The 19,236-nt window shown below is 35.8% G+C and overlaps 2 protein-coding genes across 2 annotated transcripts in view; one reads left to right on the forward strand and one right to left on the reverse strand.

Moving 5' to 3' along the window:
• The first annotated feature begins 201 nt into the window (after positions 1–201).
• Positions 202–19,236, forward strand: part of LOC6583291 (MOXD1 homolog 2) — a 147,571-nt gene continuing 128,536 nt past the window's right edge. The window contains exon 1 of the mRNA XM_002008928.4: positions 202–1,048. The gene's annotated coding sequence lies outside the window, so the exon portion shown is untranslated. The remainder of the gene's footprint in view (positions 1,049–19,236) is intronic.
• LOC116804340 lies at positions 15,877–17,169 on the reverse strand. The gene is made up of 2 exons (XM_032731304.2): positions 15,975–17,169; positions 15,877–15,916 (listed from the first exon to the last, which is right to left on the reverse strand). Exon 1 carries the CDS (start codon positions 16,976–16,978, stop codon positions 15,995–15,997), a length of 984 nt encoding a protein of 327 aa, XP_032587195.2. The 5' UTR covers positions 16,979–17,169; the 3' UTR covers positions 15,877–15,916; positions 15,975–15,994.

Consider the following 19,236-nt stretch of genomic DNA (forward strand, 5'->3'; position numbering starts at 1 on the left):
TCTTGCTGCCACTAGTGCCGCTAGCCGGCTACAACGTTGTAAACAAAAGTTGATTTTTACTAGGTTCTGCTCTCTGTTTGTTGCGCGCGCTCTCGCTCTCTTTCCCATACTCGCTCTCTCATTCGTTGCTGCTGCTGCTTCTGTTGCTGTTGTTGAGGTGACCCAACCAGGTGCTGCTCTGCTGAAAGCGAATTCAGTTACTTCCGAAGTTTCAAAGCGAGCGGTACACGCGTCGGACGGAGATTTGTATGACAATAGCAAACTCGTCGAGCTGAGCAAAAGCAGCAAAAAATAACGAAAAAAACTAAACTTCTCTCTAGCATAGATTGACATGTACATGTGCTAGAGCATTAAAATCACCAAATTATACTGAAATGCATTTTGCGCACTATGTAAATATAAAGTGAAGATATTTCGTGTAAATACATATTATAATTGCGGTTTCATATGCAAATCCGTTAGACAACAAAACGCGCGCGACTGCATTTTCGAAAAGCAATTCGAAATTAAATCAAAACACACAGCAGCCAAAAATCTCGCTACATTCTTAACTGCGACGAGCATTTCGGACATTAACCGTTACGCTTACGCGCGGCCCTCGCCAGTAGGTTTGCGTGCGTGTTTGTTTGTGTGTGTGTTCGGTACGCGCATTTGCCGTGTTTCTGTGTGTGTGAGTGCGTATGTGCGACAGAGAGTTGACAATAGGCAAATAGGCAAATCATATGCCGCCCACGTAATGTGTGACGAAATTTAAATTCGCCATCTATGCAAATACAATTGCACGAATCGCATGTATGTGTATGTGTCGGTGTAAAGCATAAAGTGTTTCAGTGTGCGCTTGTGTATTGGTGCTAGTTGGATATTCATGCGGATTACCATAAACATAAACAAAGGATTAGAAAGAAAAGGCAACAGCCGCAGCTGAAGGGGAAGCGCAGAGCCCACAGAAGCATTTTTGGGATTACAGCAGCCGCAATAGACAAAGCTGAAGACGAAGAGGAAGCAGAAGGAGCAGAAGCTGTTTCAAAAATATCACTACATTGCACAGGTGAGTCACCGACTCCACGCCCAAGCCCACGCCCACTTATATGGCCCACACTTAAATGATGTATTACCTATGCTGCTGTGTGCACGTTGCACTTGCGGTTTCAGCTCCGTTTCTGCCTCTCTGTGTGTGTGGAATGCGTGTGTGTGGCATGTTAAGTGCAATCCATTATGGAGATAGATTTCTGTATAAGTATGCGTGTGTGTGTGCGTGTGTGTGTGTGCATATACAACCTGCCTTGCACTACCTCAGTCACAAAATCTATCTCAAGTCAAAAGCATTTAACTTACACTTGTGTATGTTTACATATACAAAGGAAAAATATATGATAAATAACCCAACAGAGGACGTAAATATAATATGCTCTCTCAATCAATTTGAAGTCTCGTAAATCGAGCTAAAATATTTATAGATATATATAGTGAACATACTTTCTATAATCTTGGTTTGATTATTCATATTGATGGAATTTGACCCGATTCATCGACGCTTTACATACAAAGCATATATATATACATACATATCTGTTATATAGTACGAAAACGCCTTGAACTGTAGCAAACACAAAAAAATGGAAATTTATTTCGAATAAAATATATATGCATATGTAGAGTGAAAGGCATACGAAAAAAGTAAAGTAAAAGAAAATTCCCGCAGGTGCTACAATAGATGCAAAAGTTTTTCCCACGTTAAAAGTTGCACATTTCCAATGCGTAAAATAATGAAAAACTTTTGTTAAGAATATGCATAAAGCATAAAACGAATAAGAGATGAGCGCACGTAAAAACTAATTGAACAATTTTTGATATCAATTTTTTGGGCTAACCCAATTTTACTTTCGCATATATATTTTTTTGTTCTTCTTGTGTTTTGCCATTCATGCAGCCGAAAGAACCAAAGTGAATGCCACAAGTTTTTCCACCCAAACGAAAGTTTTTCCAACAATGTAAGAGCGGAGAAAAGCCAGCTATGATAATAGCATAGATTGTTATTAAAATGGGGAAATATCTAAAACTTTCGCAAATTTTGTTGCAATTTATAAATCAGTTTTCATGCATTTCTAATAGAGTTAGCCAAGTATTTTGTTATGGCAGAGATTAAAGCCAATAACGGTCATGAATATGGCTAGTTAAACTTAATTGATTCCTTAATAGAGAGCACTCATAATGGCAATACAAAAACTCTCCTGAGTTTGTGTTTGATTTATTATAGCTCAATTTTAAATGCCCAATTAGTATAATAAGTGTCAAAGGCAAAGTAATTATGATGTTAATTAAGAGAGCAGCAATACTTTGAAGTCATTGTGGTTGGGTGCAACCGACTGCGCAATACTCTGTTGACAGACTATTAATAATATTTTATATAACTTTGAATATGGGTATATTAAATAATTGTTATTCATGTACCAATATGTTTTTAATATATACCATAATATTCTTATAGAAACAGAGACTGAAGACACAATTCAAAATTATTTGAAATAGCATAAATTTTGGTTTTAAAAAATATTGGAAAAGGTTTTTGAAACTTTTGACTGCATTATGATCGATCACGTATGAAAATGTATCTGTAGAAGCTATAGTATATATGTATGTCTATAATACATTTAAATTTTATATAAATAATATTTAAGCTTTATATACATATATATAATATATATAAAATATTTAACAAATTGAACCTGTTCAGGATTCATAAATAAAGAAAATAAACAATTAGCAGATATATACAATTTTCAATCATTTGTAATTATATATAATATTTAACAGTCGGTGATCTCGATTTATAGATATATGGGCTTAAAATGTTTCCAATTGGTTAAAATCATTTTGCAATCTATAGACAATGATATATAGACCATACAATGATGCTTTGTTGCTCTAAGACTGGACAAAACCAATAAACTCCTTTGACTTTAAGAAGGAGGATAAATAAAATCAGATAAAATATCAAAAAACCATCACAGAATACAGCATCGTATATTTTCTGTATCAACCCAGTACACCATTTACACAGGGTAAAAAAAAAAAAAACACCGCAATTTCCTCTAAACAACAAATACTGTTACCAAAAATTTCTAACATTTCCCATTGACTGTTCAATTGTGGAAAGACCTTTTCTTTTCGTATTGTTTTGCTTTGCGACCTTCGAGAAGAGGCAGGCTAACCCATATGCAGGATGAGTATTTCTGTTTTTCAATTTTTAAGTTGGCTTAATCCGCTTATCCTGCTCTTCGTGTTTTAATCAATGCATTGTCATTATGATTGATGTAGGTCGTCCCTAGACTGAGGCACCAATGCATCCACTCTATATGTGGGCATTGTCTAGACTCTGAGCGCCCCTTGAAGCAATATTATTGATTTGAGTTCGGCTGTTGAGCCCTCTCCCCCGCCGGTTTTGAAATCGTTCAATATAATGCAAATGCTGTGCACTTTGGAGTGCATTAATTTCGTTTTCGAACTTTTTTAATTACTCACATACACACACTCTTGCTATTATTATTATTGTTATTATTATTATTTTGTTTTGGAGCCATACGCAAATATTGAAATATTGCTGCTGTTCGACGCGGCACGGCTTGGATGCTGCTGCTGCTGCTGCTGCTGCTTTTTGGGTACCGCTTGTCATAAATATTTTAGCGAGTACGAACCACATATTCCCATGCACGCACCCACTCACACACACATACACAATGACAACAGAGGCAGGATCTGGAAAAAATATATATTCAAAATAAAAGCGCCCATAAAATTGGCGGAAGCCGAACGAGAGAGGCCGATGCAGAAATCCTTTTTTATTAGCCCTGCCTAACCAAAAGAATAAAAACCAACTAGGCATGCTATAGCCAGCAAAGAGAGCATGACATCTCGTATATCCTCTATAAAGATAATAATGATCTAATATATCTTAATATGAAATTCTTATAAATAAATATAAAATACAACTCAGCAAATTGTTGTACACTCAAGTAAAGTCCAATGAGAGCTATTAGCACTCGAGTATACACCCATTGCCAGCTATAGCAAATGTGCAGGGTATACAAAATACAGAGTAAACAAAAACGCATTTGGTAAAATATTTACACAAGTACCAAAAACTGGGAGCAGCGCAGACAACGTTAGAAATATAAAAAGATAAAAAGTATTTGCTGCTTTTTGGCAAATACTCGACTATGGAGATTTCCTGTATTAACTGATTTGCTGTAGTTAAAGGGAAATGCGGAGAGGAAGAGCAAGAAATAAGAGTAAGCTCTCTATATATATAATGAGATAGATTTTAGATAATATTTAAAAATTGATTCAATTCATTAAACAACATGAATGAACATAGACTATAAATAGATAGAGAATAGAGACAAGATATAGATAGATTGTAATATACAACTATAGTCAAAAGAGGAAACGGATAAAGAATAAACTTATAAATATATAATTTATAGATAGATAAAAAGTCTTATGCTATACAAATATGGTTAAAGGAAAACAATCAGAAAAGAGAAAGAATCTTTAAGCATATTTTTCATATCTTATTAAAAATTAGAACTCTTTACAGATCCAAGTAATTATACAATACCCAATATATAGACCTTATATTCAATTTATTTTACAATATTCTTCTCATCTCTATATATATTCTAACACACAAACAAAATAGCCTTATTTAACTCATGATACAGGGTATTGGCGGACAAAATAATAAAATATAAATGTACAATTTATAGAATATAAAACTTGAATCTTTGTTTTATAAATATTGTTTTTTTTTTTTTTTCATCTAATACACAATAACACTGCATATACTCCTAATTTAGCACCTGGTACAGGGTATTAGCGAACAAAATCAAATAAAATATAAAACAGCAGCCATTTTATTTTTCGGCAACAATTTTTGTCGCCATCGTTGTCTTTTCTGTGGTTGTGTGGGTGCTCCCCACTCTCTGGGCGCGCGTCTATGTTCAATATATGTGTGTGTGTGCGTATCTGTGTGAGTTGCAGTAAATAAATATACGCGCGTATCTCTGATGGGGATTTATGGCGAAGCGGCGCGTCGAGCCACGGCCATGCACTTGTTGTTGTTGTTGTCGTTTTTGCTGTATCTTTTGGGTAGGGCCTAGGACTTGAATAAATGATAGATTGAAATTTATATAGCCAAAGCTCGCGCGCTGCCTGCCTCACCCGGCCCCCGCTACAATTGCACATTTTTAGACAATTTTCGACCTAAAAATGTATTTTGATTTGCTTTTGCTTTCGATTCTTTTTTATTTTTTATTTGTGGCAAGGCTAAGTGTGTAAGAGAGAGAGAGAGAGAGAAAGATAAAGAGAGAGGGAGCGAGATTTATGCAATTGTTCGCATATAAATTGTCTAGGTAACGATATATATGTATGTGTGTATATATGTATGTATGTGTGTTTGGCATTTATGTAGTTGAAGCTTTATATATACTTCTAGTGAAGTTATGAAATATGCGCGTGAAAGTTTTACTAAAATCTATTTCACGTTATTTTTAGTAGAGACATAAAAAACCCTTAAAGGCTTTGTTTATGCAGGTTGTTTGAAGGGTTTCAACTGCGTTTGCTTGAACAAATTCATTTATGATTGAAACTTTAACTAAAAACAATTCATTCTTTCTGTAGAGCTTGAAGTGAAATTAAGTAAAATCTATATGAAATTATAGATAATATTGGACGATGGACTGAATTCAATATATAAATCCCTGAAATCCAATTGTAAATTATTTATTATTCAAGTTATTGCTTACTTCTGTTAGATCTTTATTTACTTTTACTCTTTACTCTTTTACTCTTTAATATCTAAAATTCATCAGAATTTTGTAATGCAACAAGTTAATTAAATGTATTTCAGTTCGGAATTTGTATGAAGAAGAAACTGAATAACAAGAGTCTGTGATGATGTAAGGAATCTTTAAGATTTCATATTGTCTTAAAGGCTAGATACTTTACATCATCATAGACTCTTCTGAAGAAAATGATCTTTAAGATCTCATAACGTTTTAATCCCAAGGTCCTTTACATCATCGTAGATTACCATATACCTATGTATATATTCAATTAATATATTCAATTAATCTAACTTATTTAAATAGATTCCTTTAATTTGCTGTATATGTAAATCGATTTTCGATATCTCATCCCATTCCCAGCATTAATAGTAGTTCGGGTATATAAAAGTCTGTCATTGCTCGTTAGAGCTACTTTCTTCTGTCAACAATTGACTCGTTTTATATTTTAACTATATAATAACTCTAAATGTTGTGCGCTTGTTAATGGCGCACACAAATTGTAAAATTTATAAATGACTTTAAGCGTCGCATTGTATTGCTCGTAAATGCATTTTTCTTTGTCATTTACACAGTTTCGAAAATTGTTTAATTATTAAATTTTGTGCTCTGCTTGTGTGCCAATGCCGGCGGCTTTTTAACTAACTCTGAACAAATAGCAGAAAACACAAAAATTCAGACAATAGCCAAAAGTTTAATAATAACAATGGACAAGCAACGAAACGTATAGAGAGTGTGTGTGTGAGAGAGAGAGAGAGATGATCTAGACAGAGTGAGGCAGACAAATAAAATTAAATCATATATCGTTTGTTTTCTAATAATTAAATTTACCAACGTTTCGGCTCGGCTCAAAACAATTTGTATTGGCCCAATTGAACGAGACTGGCAAAAATACAACTTGAAATTGCCAAAATTGTTCAAATTGCAAAAATTGTGCAAATTTTGTGTATGCAGATTGCAAATTGATTTTCGTAGCTCTTTTGTTTTTCACTTTTAGCAATAAAAAAAAAAATTAAAAAGAAAAACAGAAAAAAAGTGAGTTGCAAAAACTAGAAGCCAAACAAACCCAATGCTAAACATTTATGTTTATTGCCAATGAAAATAAAAATTGACTGAGACCAAAAAGAATTAGGAAAAACAAAATTCACACACACACACACACACAGCTGAATGCTATAGAGCCTAGCAGGTGCACAGGTATATTTGTGAGCCACTGTTATCAATGGAGTTGGCAGCACAAATATTAGCATTCCATTATGCATTTTGTAATTGTTTTGTAGCTCTTTCGTCTCAACTAAGTAAGCAATTGAGTTCGATTTTGTTTCCCTGATTCAGATCAGCTGCAAGGCAAAGCTGTTAAGCCCAACGAAAGCCAGATTGCGCAGGGATTTACATAAATAGCAGACAGTTGCAGACTGTAGGAGTTGTTTCATTAAAGGATTTATTGAAGAGCTCCTTCGGAGGCTCAGCAATTGTTCTCATATGAATTCCGATTGAAGTTGTAATAGAAAGAGTATAGAACAAAGTACTCAATATTTTTTACTGTGTGAACAAATTAATTTAAATATAATAAATACAAATTTACAACTAAAGCTGATGGCAATTTAGGCAATTTTTGATTTATAAAACATCAGCTTGGTATGTATATATTTTTTTTTTTTTTTTTTTTAATTTAAACTAAAATTAGCTGCCTTATTCCCTCAAAAGTTTTCAATAATATTTCCAGTTTCTGCAATTATTTCTGCATACTTTATATGCAGAGTTTTACATTTTTGAGTACAAGTAAAATTTTTCAATTAACATTTTATTACACAACTACAACTTTTCACTTCTATTCATGTATTTGAAAATATATAAATAAAAAGTTTGAGCATCAACTGAACCATATTTAAAGGCAGAAGTTTTCATGTGCTTTAAATACCTTTGTTTAATTTATTTCATAACACCAACCGTAAATTTTATTTAATCTGATCTTAATTGTCAAATAACCTTATTTGATCCTTTTACTCTTTGTCAACTATTTTTAAATATACTACATAAATGAAGAGTTTTAATATAGACTAAGCCATACTCAAAAGTGGAAGCTTTCATGTATTTTGAAAACATTTCTTTAATCTAATCTTGATTATCAAACAACCTAATCTGTTTCTTTCTTTACTCTAAACAGTCCTTTTCATTAACTATTCTAAAACTTGTTACATTATAAATGAAAAGCTTTAAAATAAACTAAATTAAAGACAAGCAGATGGTTTCCTGTGCTTTGTGTTTAGTATTTTGGCGCATCCTTTTAAACCTTTGAGACGCTATATGCTCAGCATTTTAATTCCAATATATTATGTGAAACAAAGCTGTCAAGGTACGCAGCAATCCCAGATGTAGCTTTTGCATACTTAAAATGCCATATTTATTTTGAAAATGTTACGAACATTAACCTACTTCAGAAATTCATTTTTAAAGCTTATTTGCAATTTTATCGCAGGCATTATAATTTCTTTTCTTTTCTTTTTTCTTGGTAGACTTATCTATTGCTTTAATAAATATGCGTGGCAAGTCCCAAAGCTCCATTAAGGCTGATTGGTGTGCGTGTGCGTGTGTGTGTGTTGTGGGCCGGATGTGGCCAAGTGGCTCTTAATTTTGGTCTGCACCACTCAAATGTTAATTTCATTTGTCGTGCGCCTTTTGTCTGCAATTGCGTTTAAGGCAAAATAGGTTTAAAATAAGAAAAAATTATATTCGTATTTAATTTCAATTTCAAAGGATTTTCCATGTATTTATTCAAGGACTTTATCTTAAGCATAAATTACGGGCCAACGAACGGGTGCGGGTCCCATTTGTGCGATGTCTCGTCTGTTGGCTCCAGCAACGGCAACGGCAACGGCAACGGCAACGGCGTCGGCTACGGCACCGACTCCAGCTCCAGCTACAGCCTCAGCTCGATCTCCAGCCTCGGCAGCAGCACCTTCTCTTCCATCTGCCTTTTCACCTACTTTCTAGCCAAGCATAAAGGTGGCCTCCATAGTCCTTACCCAAACATTGTCTGCTTTCTCTCTCTCTCACTCTCTCTGTCGCTCTCTCTGTCTTTCACTGTATGTGTGTGTTTGCCAAACTGTGGCTGCCAGGTTATCTTTCACAGTCTCTGCTCTGTACTGGATGCTGTGTCGTCGTGTGCTCGTCCATCCCATCTACTCGCACCTCAGCCTTCTGGTCCTGGTTGCCCGTTTGTCTGCGTGTGCATTTGGTTTTCATTTACATATGAAGCTCCTTAATAATCCTTTTGTGCAGCAGTCAGCCAGGCGGATAGGCGGATAGGCGGCTAGGCAGAAGGGCAGTAAGGCAGAAGGGCGGGCTGGCAGGAGGGCGCACGTGCATACATTTCGTTTTCCGCTCAGTGCGTATAAGGAAATGCTTAAATATATGCAAATCCAGTTAAGTGTAATCATTTAGCGCAAAAAATGCCAGCAATACACAACAAAAGCAAAACTCCATCCAGTCAGAAGTAGCTGCTCTGCTTACTGTTTTTTCTCACTCTTCGTCTTCCTCTTCTAGCCCTTGTTACGGCTGTGGCAATTGCTAAAATTAGAATTTCAATGCAACTAATACAACCCAACAGCAACAAGTCAAATATTCCTTTGTATAAAGCTTTTACAATTCCCTTTATTTATTTTTATTTATTTATTTATTTTCCCCCCTTTTTTTAGCGGCTAAAACTAAAAATAATTATATAAATATGCGCATACATGAGTTTTTAGGATATTCCAAAAATTTGAATACCATTAAAAAGTTTTGCCTACTTTTTTGGCTGCGAAGCGTCCGAGTGCTGCATTAGGGTGTGCCAATATTTGTACTTGGGATTTTCGATTTTCAAGTTAACATTTTTCATTGACTTGAGTAATAATGTGTATAAAAATGGACTGGCTTATTTATATATAGCTCTATTTTTATATAATTATCTTGTATATAATTCGTTTGAAAATTTAACATTGTATTTTAAACTAACATTTGGTATTTAACATTTACCTAATGGTACATGCAGCTCTTCAAATATTTACTTGATAATTAAGCTACAAATTACTTTAGTATTGAAAGAACCTTTTTAATAGAATTTTTATAATTTTATGCATGATTTTTGAGCCGGATAAATGTAATCAAAGAAGCAGACTATAAACTGTGCTTTGAATACTTTTGCCAGATACATTTGTATATATTATATGTAGAAGCATTTTCTTTTGAAAATGTAAACTATAATATTAATAAAAAACTTCTATTAATATACAGAAATATTTTATTATCTGCTTTCTATCATTTCTTTTACGAAGTAATATTACCATTATTAAATTGATATAATATATACTATAATAAATACAATTGTAATATATTACTATAAAAGAGAGATAGGAAAATGTCGATGCTATATAAATATAATTTGCGTGCTTATATGCTATATGTACATATGCTTATAGCATAACATGCCCTAATACAAATTGTTTACATCTCTCTCTCTCCCTCTCGCTGGCATTTCCTTGGCTGTCTTTCTCCTACCTATATATTCAATTTTCTGTATAAAAATGCGTCTGCATAGGCATCCATTGAAAGAAGACTTAATCCTCTATTTACATAATAGTAAATGCGAATGCCTCGCTGAAATTCGCATATGCTATTTGGCAATCAATTAAAATTTATGAGTGAACACCCCTACGGATGGCGTGTATATGGCGAAAGCAATGCTCATAAAAATTACGCTCAAACATATGAAACACATTGACACACATACACATGCATGCACACACACTCGCATACTCGCACACGCACACATCGTATTACCAAGTGTAAATAATAATAAAAATTGCAGAGAGAGCGAAAAAAAAAAATCCATTAACGCTTTGTGGCATTGCATTTAAGCCGCCTCATCCGGGACTGTGGCAGAGCAGGGGCAGGGGGAGGGGCAGGAGGCGGGAGCTAACGAGCGAAGTTAGTTTAAATTCTAACGCGGAGGCAAACAAAAAAGTACAGCTAAATATGCCATCAAGGAGCGTGCCCGACTTGGGAACACCCTGTGCTGCACTTACTCGTTTCTGTCTAAAGCTAAATTATTATTTTGGCAAATCTTTCCATATAATTATGACTCTGGCCGCTTGTAGTTGCCGCCCAGAGCGGGCACAGGGTATAATTATGAAAGAAAAAAAAAAAAAGAGAAGATGGGGAGCAAAATAAAGCGAAATGTTATACATAATGAATGCAAATGCTTTGCGCTCGTAATTTCATCATCATCAGCCTCAGCCAGGCTTTCATCATCATCATTATCATGATGTTGCCTCATCTTTGCGGTGGCAATGCAGACTGCTGTGGTTTGGGCAGCAGGACGTTTCATGTGTCTGCAGCGGATATGAAGGCATCACAAACAGGCCGAGCCGAGCCGAGTCGAGGCGAAAGGCGCCGACGTAGGACGAGGTTGCCTATTTTCAAAAAACACGGCATAAGGATAACAACCTCTTAACCTAGTTTGGCTGCGTCAAACGGCGGCAACTGAGAGCAGACTGCAGCCCAGGCCAGGCCAGGCCATTCCGCTGCTGCTGCTGCTGCTGCTGCTGTTGCTTCTGGGCTGGTATATCATCCCTGGTACCATTTTAAATTGAACTGTGCGCATTTAAGCGTAAAGTGACAGCTTGGAAAATCGAAAGCAAAATAAATTGTCTAGTGAACTTGGTGGTCTATGGATGGCACAACAGCTGAGCTGATTCTAGCCGTTGGGCTTACTGTCAGACAGGCATCGAGGCAGCTAGGCAGCTAGGCAGGAGCCAGTAGCAGCAGCAGCAGCAGCAGCAGCAGCTAAGGCAGGAAGTGGCTCTCAGCTTGGTCTCCGCATGGCTATTAATTGAAATTCGTTGCTTAAAGGCCGTGCTGGGCAAAAGTTTTGAAAGCCGATAGCCGCACTGCCCAGGACCCGTGCCGTGGCGACTCTGTGTGCGTGTGTGTGTGTGTGTGTGTGTGTCACACGCAGCCTGGGCCTTAAAGGACATTAGAAACAGGCGGCGAAATTTGTCGCCTCGCTCACTCACACGCGCTGCCTACCTACCTCCCCAACACCCTCCCTCCCAACTTATGGCACTCAACTATTCAGCTACCCCCGTACAGATGCCATTTGCATATATATATATATATATTTGTATATATCTCGCATATCCTTTTTCGGCGTGTGAATAGCTATGCGGGTCACATAAAAAACAGCCATTACCTAGCATTTGCATATCTATGACAGAGAGCTACTCACAAATTTAGCCAAGATAACCGGTTTCCTTTTTGGCTTGTTAGCACAGTTCCTGTGTCCTTGATGAAGTGCAATTGTGTTGCTGTTCGGGCATTATCGAGACTGTTTTACCTGAGCACCCGACGAGGTAGTTCTTGTATTGAAATGTGTTTCTAATGATCGCACGCCTCTGTTTGATTAAATTAAGCATGCGAAAGGGTTTCTATTTTGGTTTCGATGTGTGTGATAGGGCGAAAGGTTAATAGCTGCGATAAGCCTAATCCTCTGACAGCTGCACAACCTCAATGCTGGCTGCCAGTCACTGATTAGATTCTATATATACAATCTATATATATATATATATATATGAATATGGAAAGGCGTATATAAATTATCATCATCATTATATCAGGTCATATGGAAATGATTTTTTACATTTTATTTTCTTGATTTATTATTATTTGATTTATAAAGAATTTATTCTATTTATATATAAATTTTAATTTAGATTTTGTATTTTATTATATATCGTAACAATAATTTTATTGTATTGTATATTTAAAGCAAGCTCACTTTTTAAATTAAATTTATTATTTAATTAATTGATATTTATTATTTCATATAATATACATATGTTTCTCATTTATTAATTAATATAAATTACTATTAATATATTTAACTCATTTATGTATTTCTATTATTTCTGTATTTTTTGTTAATTTTTATTAATGTATTTAATTTCTTATATACTTATTTTTATATAATTTATTTATTTCATCTTCCTTATTTAGTTTTTATTTCATATATTTTCTATTTTATTATATATCTTATCATTTATTCTCTTGTATCGCATTTTAAACATTTTTGTATAAAAATTGATTAATTAATTACATACAATAATTATTCTAATTGATTATTTAAGCTCCACTTCCTGTGTACTAAATTTATATTTTATGCTCACTTTCTCATGGTCATAATCTAACTTTGAGCTGCCATTTTATGCCTTGGCACACACTTGAATGGCGAGCAGCTATTATATCAATGAAATCGAATCTCACCTGCTCTCGCCGACTGCTGCGGCTGCCCCTTCCCCTCCTAGTGATAACTTTAGCCGTTAACTCAGTGGCGCTTGCCTCAGCGAGGGTTTTACGGCTAGTTTTCGAAACTTTTGCGCACAGCGGTCTTCCTTTGTCCGGGCTCGGCTCCTGCTCCGGGTCTGGGTCGACTGCAAGCTGGCTAAAAAACTTTTGCACTATACCATTCATATATACGTACGTATATATGTATATATATATATATATATATATATTCAGGTGTATATATACTACTTTTGTTACTTAAAGTTTGCTTTTTGTCTTTGCATATTTAGCTGAGAAAAAAAGTTGGTAGTTGGTAAAAAGCAGGAGACGGAAAGTTGACGGACTTGGCGGGGGCCGGTGCCATCCAAATTGTGCGCAAATTAATTGAACGCAAAGAACGCAGCAAGCAAACACAGCCAGGTAGCCGCCCACCTGTACATCTACCTGTCCCTGATCCAGTGCTGACCAAACGCTTTGCATGTTCAACTTAAAACGCTTGCCACTCCGTTGAGGCAAATTGTGCGGGGAGTCAGAAGAAAAACACAAAGTTTTCTTTCACTTGTTTTTTCTTTCTCTCACATTTTTGTTTTTTGCCCCGTTTTGTGCTCTGTTCCGTGTGCCTGGCTGGGATGGCAGTCGTCTGCCTGCTAATCCAGGACAATAAGTGTTTGTCGTTGGGATTTAGACAATTATTCACGTTAAGTTGACGTCTGAGACGGGGCCCAGGCAGCTGACAGTCGCCAACGCCGTTTTGTTATTTTCGACTTTCCAGACTCGAGAACGTTTCAATTTGTCCCGGTTTTTTGGGGTCCCACTGCTACTCATGCCCAGCAGCAGCAGAAGCAGCAGCAGCAGCACAAGCTCGACAGCTCGAGCTCCAAATCCACACGCAGCCTCCTTTTGTTCCAGCGACAGTTTGTATTATAAGCGCATTAGGTTTGAAGGTGTCAGCAGTGGCACTCGCGCTGATATGTCATCTGGAAGTAATTTTTATTTATTCGTTCGCTAAGTCGTCTGGCAATTTTATGATGACATTTCGTTTCCAAGGATTTTCGCGAACATTGCGCCATATACATAAATTTTAATATAAAAGGCCACGCACTTGAGAGCGCTTTATTTGATTTCGTCGCCACAATAAAAAATCAGGCGAGCACAGCTGAACTGAACTGGGTGTGCAACTTTTTACGCACTGACAAGTGCTGTCGAGTCCCCCCCTCTCTCTCTTTCTCTCTCTCTGTGGGTCTTCAATAAGCGAAAGCCCAATCATCCAATTCCACTTGCATCACATGTGCCGCCCAGTCCCTGGTCACGTTCCAAACATAAAAGTATTTACAAATAATATTTCCATATGGTAAGACGTGACAAAGACTCAAATTAGCGTTTGCCGTTTATCTGGCCGGTTCCAGAAAGTCCCCTCCAGACAATAAAATAGCCTCGGCAGGTCGCTCCATAAACTTCCGGTCATAAGCAGCTGCAGCAGGAGCAGCCCCTCCTCCTCCTCCTCCCACTGCCCCGACGGCCCAAAATGTTCGTCGCATATTTTTATACTACATAATGCCGTACCCGAAAAAATGTTTGTACATAATTTTAATGTTTTCTGATTGAACCTTTGGCAAAAAGTTTTGCGGCAATGCCCAGCCGTAGCCATAAAAATTAAATGCCCCAAAATCGGTCGAGGATCTGGGCAGGACGAACTCCATTTGGGGCATCAATTTAATTTCATGTTAGACTTTTTTATGGTCTCTCCCGTTTTTTTTTGTGTATTTTTTGTATTTTGTATTTTAATAGTTGATTGCCGTTCGGCAGTTTCGCGTTTGTTGCGGTCGCTTTGGCAGGTTTTTGGCTTTTGGTTTTTCGGACTGGGCTTGGGCATTGAAATTGCCAGTTGGCGGCAGTTTTAATGACTGCATTTGGCAGTAAAGTTTTCAAGTCAAGTTAAATGACTCAAATTTGATGCGCACTTAGTTGGCATAGAACGTTCAGTGGGTGGTGGGCTTTGCCCTCGGCTTGCAGCTTTCTTCAAATTACATCAAAATGTTTCAGTTGGATTTTTTGACATTTTGTGCCAAAGTCAAACGAAACGTGAGCGGAAAACGGCAGCTGTAATGATAGATGCAACATCACTCGCAGCTCAATTAAGAGAAAAATAATTAAAGAAATTAAGTAAGTTGAATGAATGCCCGAATGATTTAACGCCTTTTTGCATATAGAGAATTTAGTTTGGTATTTTGGTTTTATATTCCATTCGATACAAATTAAATGCATACTTAATTTCAACAGTTTCAACAGCTACATATATGTATATGTATTTATAGAATACAATTTTCCAGCTCAAGTGCTTTCACTTGGATTCTATTGAAATCGCTTTAGATTTGTTCGAATGTACTTGATGATTCTGTTGAATGGGCCTTTTGGTTATCGAAGCCCCTTATCAGGCCGTTATTCAACAATGCACTATAGGAAAAAAGCCCGAAATTTTGGCATCAATTCTAAAAATAGAGCTAGGAGGTTGAAATTTTACATACACCTAAGATAGACTAAGTTAGAATTTCGAATTTTTTTTTTACGATTTGACCACGCCTTCTCCCCGCCTCCTTGTTACCCATTAATGAAATCATGTGTACTTCAGACATAAATTTTTTAAATATATTATATATATCTTACATTACATATTTTCATATAAAAATAAATGTGTACAGCTTATTATATAATAAAAAAATTAAAATGTGTATTTTCATTCCGTTGATACCCTGTAAAATTAAGAAAAATATGAAAAAAAAAGTTGTATTTTTATTTTACAATAATTACCACATCTCCAAAAATTAACATCAATAATCATAATTTTCTTCATCCAATTCGATATTCGGGTCGAAATTGTTTGCATCATCCTCATCCTCATCTTCAGCTTCTAAACTTTCAGTTTCATTTGTAAATTGATGCGCGATTTGCGGAGGCTCAATCAGAGCAAACAGATCAATCACTTCGCTTGGAAATTTTAATTTTTTGTGAAGCTTCTGTCTTTTTTTAAGACAGAGACTTGACAAAAGCGGATCAGATGAATCTAATGCCCTGTGAAAAACATCAGTGATGTTGTTTAGCCTACTGCTCTTTCTGGCATGCGACCTTCTGTCATTTTTATAAATTTTGTTTCGAGCTTCTGATGCGTTTTCTCCGAGAACACCAACAGGAACTATGCAGCTATCCATTATTTGGTATCCATGGATCAAAACTTTGTGCACAGTTGGGGACATGGGATACCAAGAATAGTTATTCATATATATTTCAAATGTACGGACGCAGAAAGCTCTAAATTTATCGCTATTTATATAATGTTCGGATGAGATAGCAATTAATATTATATGAAAGTTCCTGATAACTTCATAATTGAGATTTAGTATGTCAGAAAACTTTCTAGGATCTGAAAACGCTCTTCGGGCGGTGTTTCCATCATTACTGCTTCCACTACCGTTCTGTTTGGGCTTATCAACTATAAGACCCATTTCCAGCCATAACTTTTCTTGTATTTGTTGCTTCCGTGCTGCGACTTGATTTTTATCTGCTTCCTTTATGCGCCATTTCTTTAAATCATTTTTATAAGATATTCTTAACACAAACTCTAAAAATCTTATCCAAGCATGAAGTGGGCTTAATCCATACTTAAGATTTTTTTCAGTCACTTTAAAACACGCTGAGTTAAAATCAGCAATTTCTAACAATTGTTTTGGTTTCGCCCCGCATAGAGGGCATGATTGGCACGAATTTGTACCCGTTACAATATTCAAAACCTTTCCATCAATAAGGGTCAGATGCATATCATACTGGATATATATTGTGTTGTTATTATATATATATTTATGCTCACTAAGACCTCTTATTTGCTCCTCCCAATATTTTTTTCATTCAATATAACGGCTGTGGTTTCCTTAACAAATTCGATTTTCAAAGGTCGACAAAATCTAATTGACTGCGGTGTTCTATTGAGCCAAATTATTCGGTTATGTTCATCCGTCAATCTTAGGGGGAATTATTGTGGAAACAAAAAGGGAATGATCCATAGTATTGAACTCATCACTCTGAAAATATTGCTTATAACTGCTTTGCCCAGTTGATCCATCGAAACCGTAGCTCACTATTAATTTATAGTGCGTTGCATTTGGAACTACTTCTAAAACATCCTCTTGCAGCTTTAGAATCTGATCTGCTGTATGATTTAGTAAGCTCTGCAAAGGCACTTCCGCTTTTTTTTCACAAATTGATATTCCATTTGGCCTGCATTTCAACTTAGCTTTCACTACTTCCAAATAAGATGGGAAAATATCACATCCGTGTTGTTTACAGATCAACTTAATGTTTCCATACTGCTCTTTTGTTAACTCGTTTTCAATAAGAAAAGCCAATGCTTCAGATGGTTCTATAGAAGTTGGTAAATTTCCTTCTATTTTCTTTCTTATCTCACTCGCATTCTCACTGTGCATTGTTTTTCGTAGAACGAATGCCATATCATTTTCTTTGCATTTTTTTGCTGAAACCGATGCAGCATGTATAAACAGTTGGGTTGTGTGTTCTTCTTGACTTGCAAGATCAGAAGCTAATTTTCTCTTCAGCCGACTGCCTGCTTCTTCATAAGTAAGTTCTTTACGGCCAGCTTTATCTTGCGAGGACTTAACTTCTTTTAAGTTGATAAATATTTTGCCCTCGACCCACCGTGAATGTGTTGCTTTGAATCTATGCAGATTACGGTTACATCTGGGCAAATATCTTTTAACAAAAGCAATAAACTGGGCTACTTGGGTAGAAATACTGTTTTCTACATTTTCATCCACATTATTATTAATTTTTTCAATCATAAACAATTTCACCGCGTCTGCTTGGCGATTGTTGCTTGCCCATACGTCTAGAAGCTCTGAGCGCGTAAACTCATACTTAGCTATAAAAACGTTATTTTTTCGAAATGGAGCAAAAAGGAGCAAAAACGGTTAAAAGTCTCTAATAATAGAAGTTTCAGACAACACGTTTGCAATTAAACTTCATCACTAGTCTCCTCTATTTGTAAGTTATGTTCCACGAAACACGAACTATTTTGTTATTTTTTAGCTAAAATACACAACAACAAAACATTGAACAATTAGACAAGTAAACAAATGAACTCAAAAATTTGAATTGACAATTTATAGTACATACCATCAGTAATGTTTTCCATTTTTAAAGTTATAAATTTTATTTTTATTTACCGCAGTACTAAACTTCAAAGTTGCACAATTTTTCCCGCGCTTTTTTTTGCATACAAAGCAACTCTGGGTCAGCTGACTTGCAGCCCCGCGTTATATAGTAGGGGCAGTCCATAAAATTTTTAAAAAATTCATTTTATATTAGTTAAGATATTTATTATTGGAAAATAAAAAAAAAAGGTTAAAAATTTATAAAAAAAAAATTGTATTTATGCCAAAATTTCGGGTTTTTTTCCTATAGTGCAATGTCGAGTGGAAAAACATGCTAGCAATATGCATTCATTCATCATACACAAAGATTTATCTAACAACATACACATACACACCAGGTGATTTGATTTTAAATCGAGCACATTCCCGCAAACCCAATCAATTTCCAATGCCAATCCCAATACCACTTCACTGCTATAATTGTGTACGCACAGCTTGGCTTTTATAAGTCGTGTGTACACGCATACATACACATGTATGTACATGTGTATATGTACATGAGTATATGCCATCGCCACCTCCTGCCTGCATTGGAATTCACCCTTTCTGCAAATGGCTTACCTGTCGTTTTGTAATGCAAATCTTTTGCTTTCATCTGCTTGTTATATATCGCAAGCTATTAACCAAAAAAATGAGAGAAAAAAATGGAGGAAATAAATGTAAAAACGAAGCTGAGGACTCGCATTTCTATGCCGTTTGCTTCCTTCAGGCAGGCGTCCCTCATTCCAGCCTACATATGTGTTTGCATTTGCATTTGAATCATTCGTTTGTGCGAAATCAGATTAAATCGCATAATCGAATCGTATGCTATATATAAACGATGACAAAGACTGATGCAGGCAGACACCCAG

Source organism: Drosophila mojavensis, unplaced genomic scaffold, assembly GCF_018153725.1.
Source record: "Drosophila mojavensis isolate 15081-1352.22 unplaced genomic scaffold, ASM1815372v1 contig_74, whole genome shotgun sequence".
NCBI classification, from domain to species: Eukaryota; Metazoa; Arthropoda; class Insecta; order Diptera; family Drosophilidae; genus Drosophila; species Drosophila mojavensis.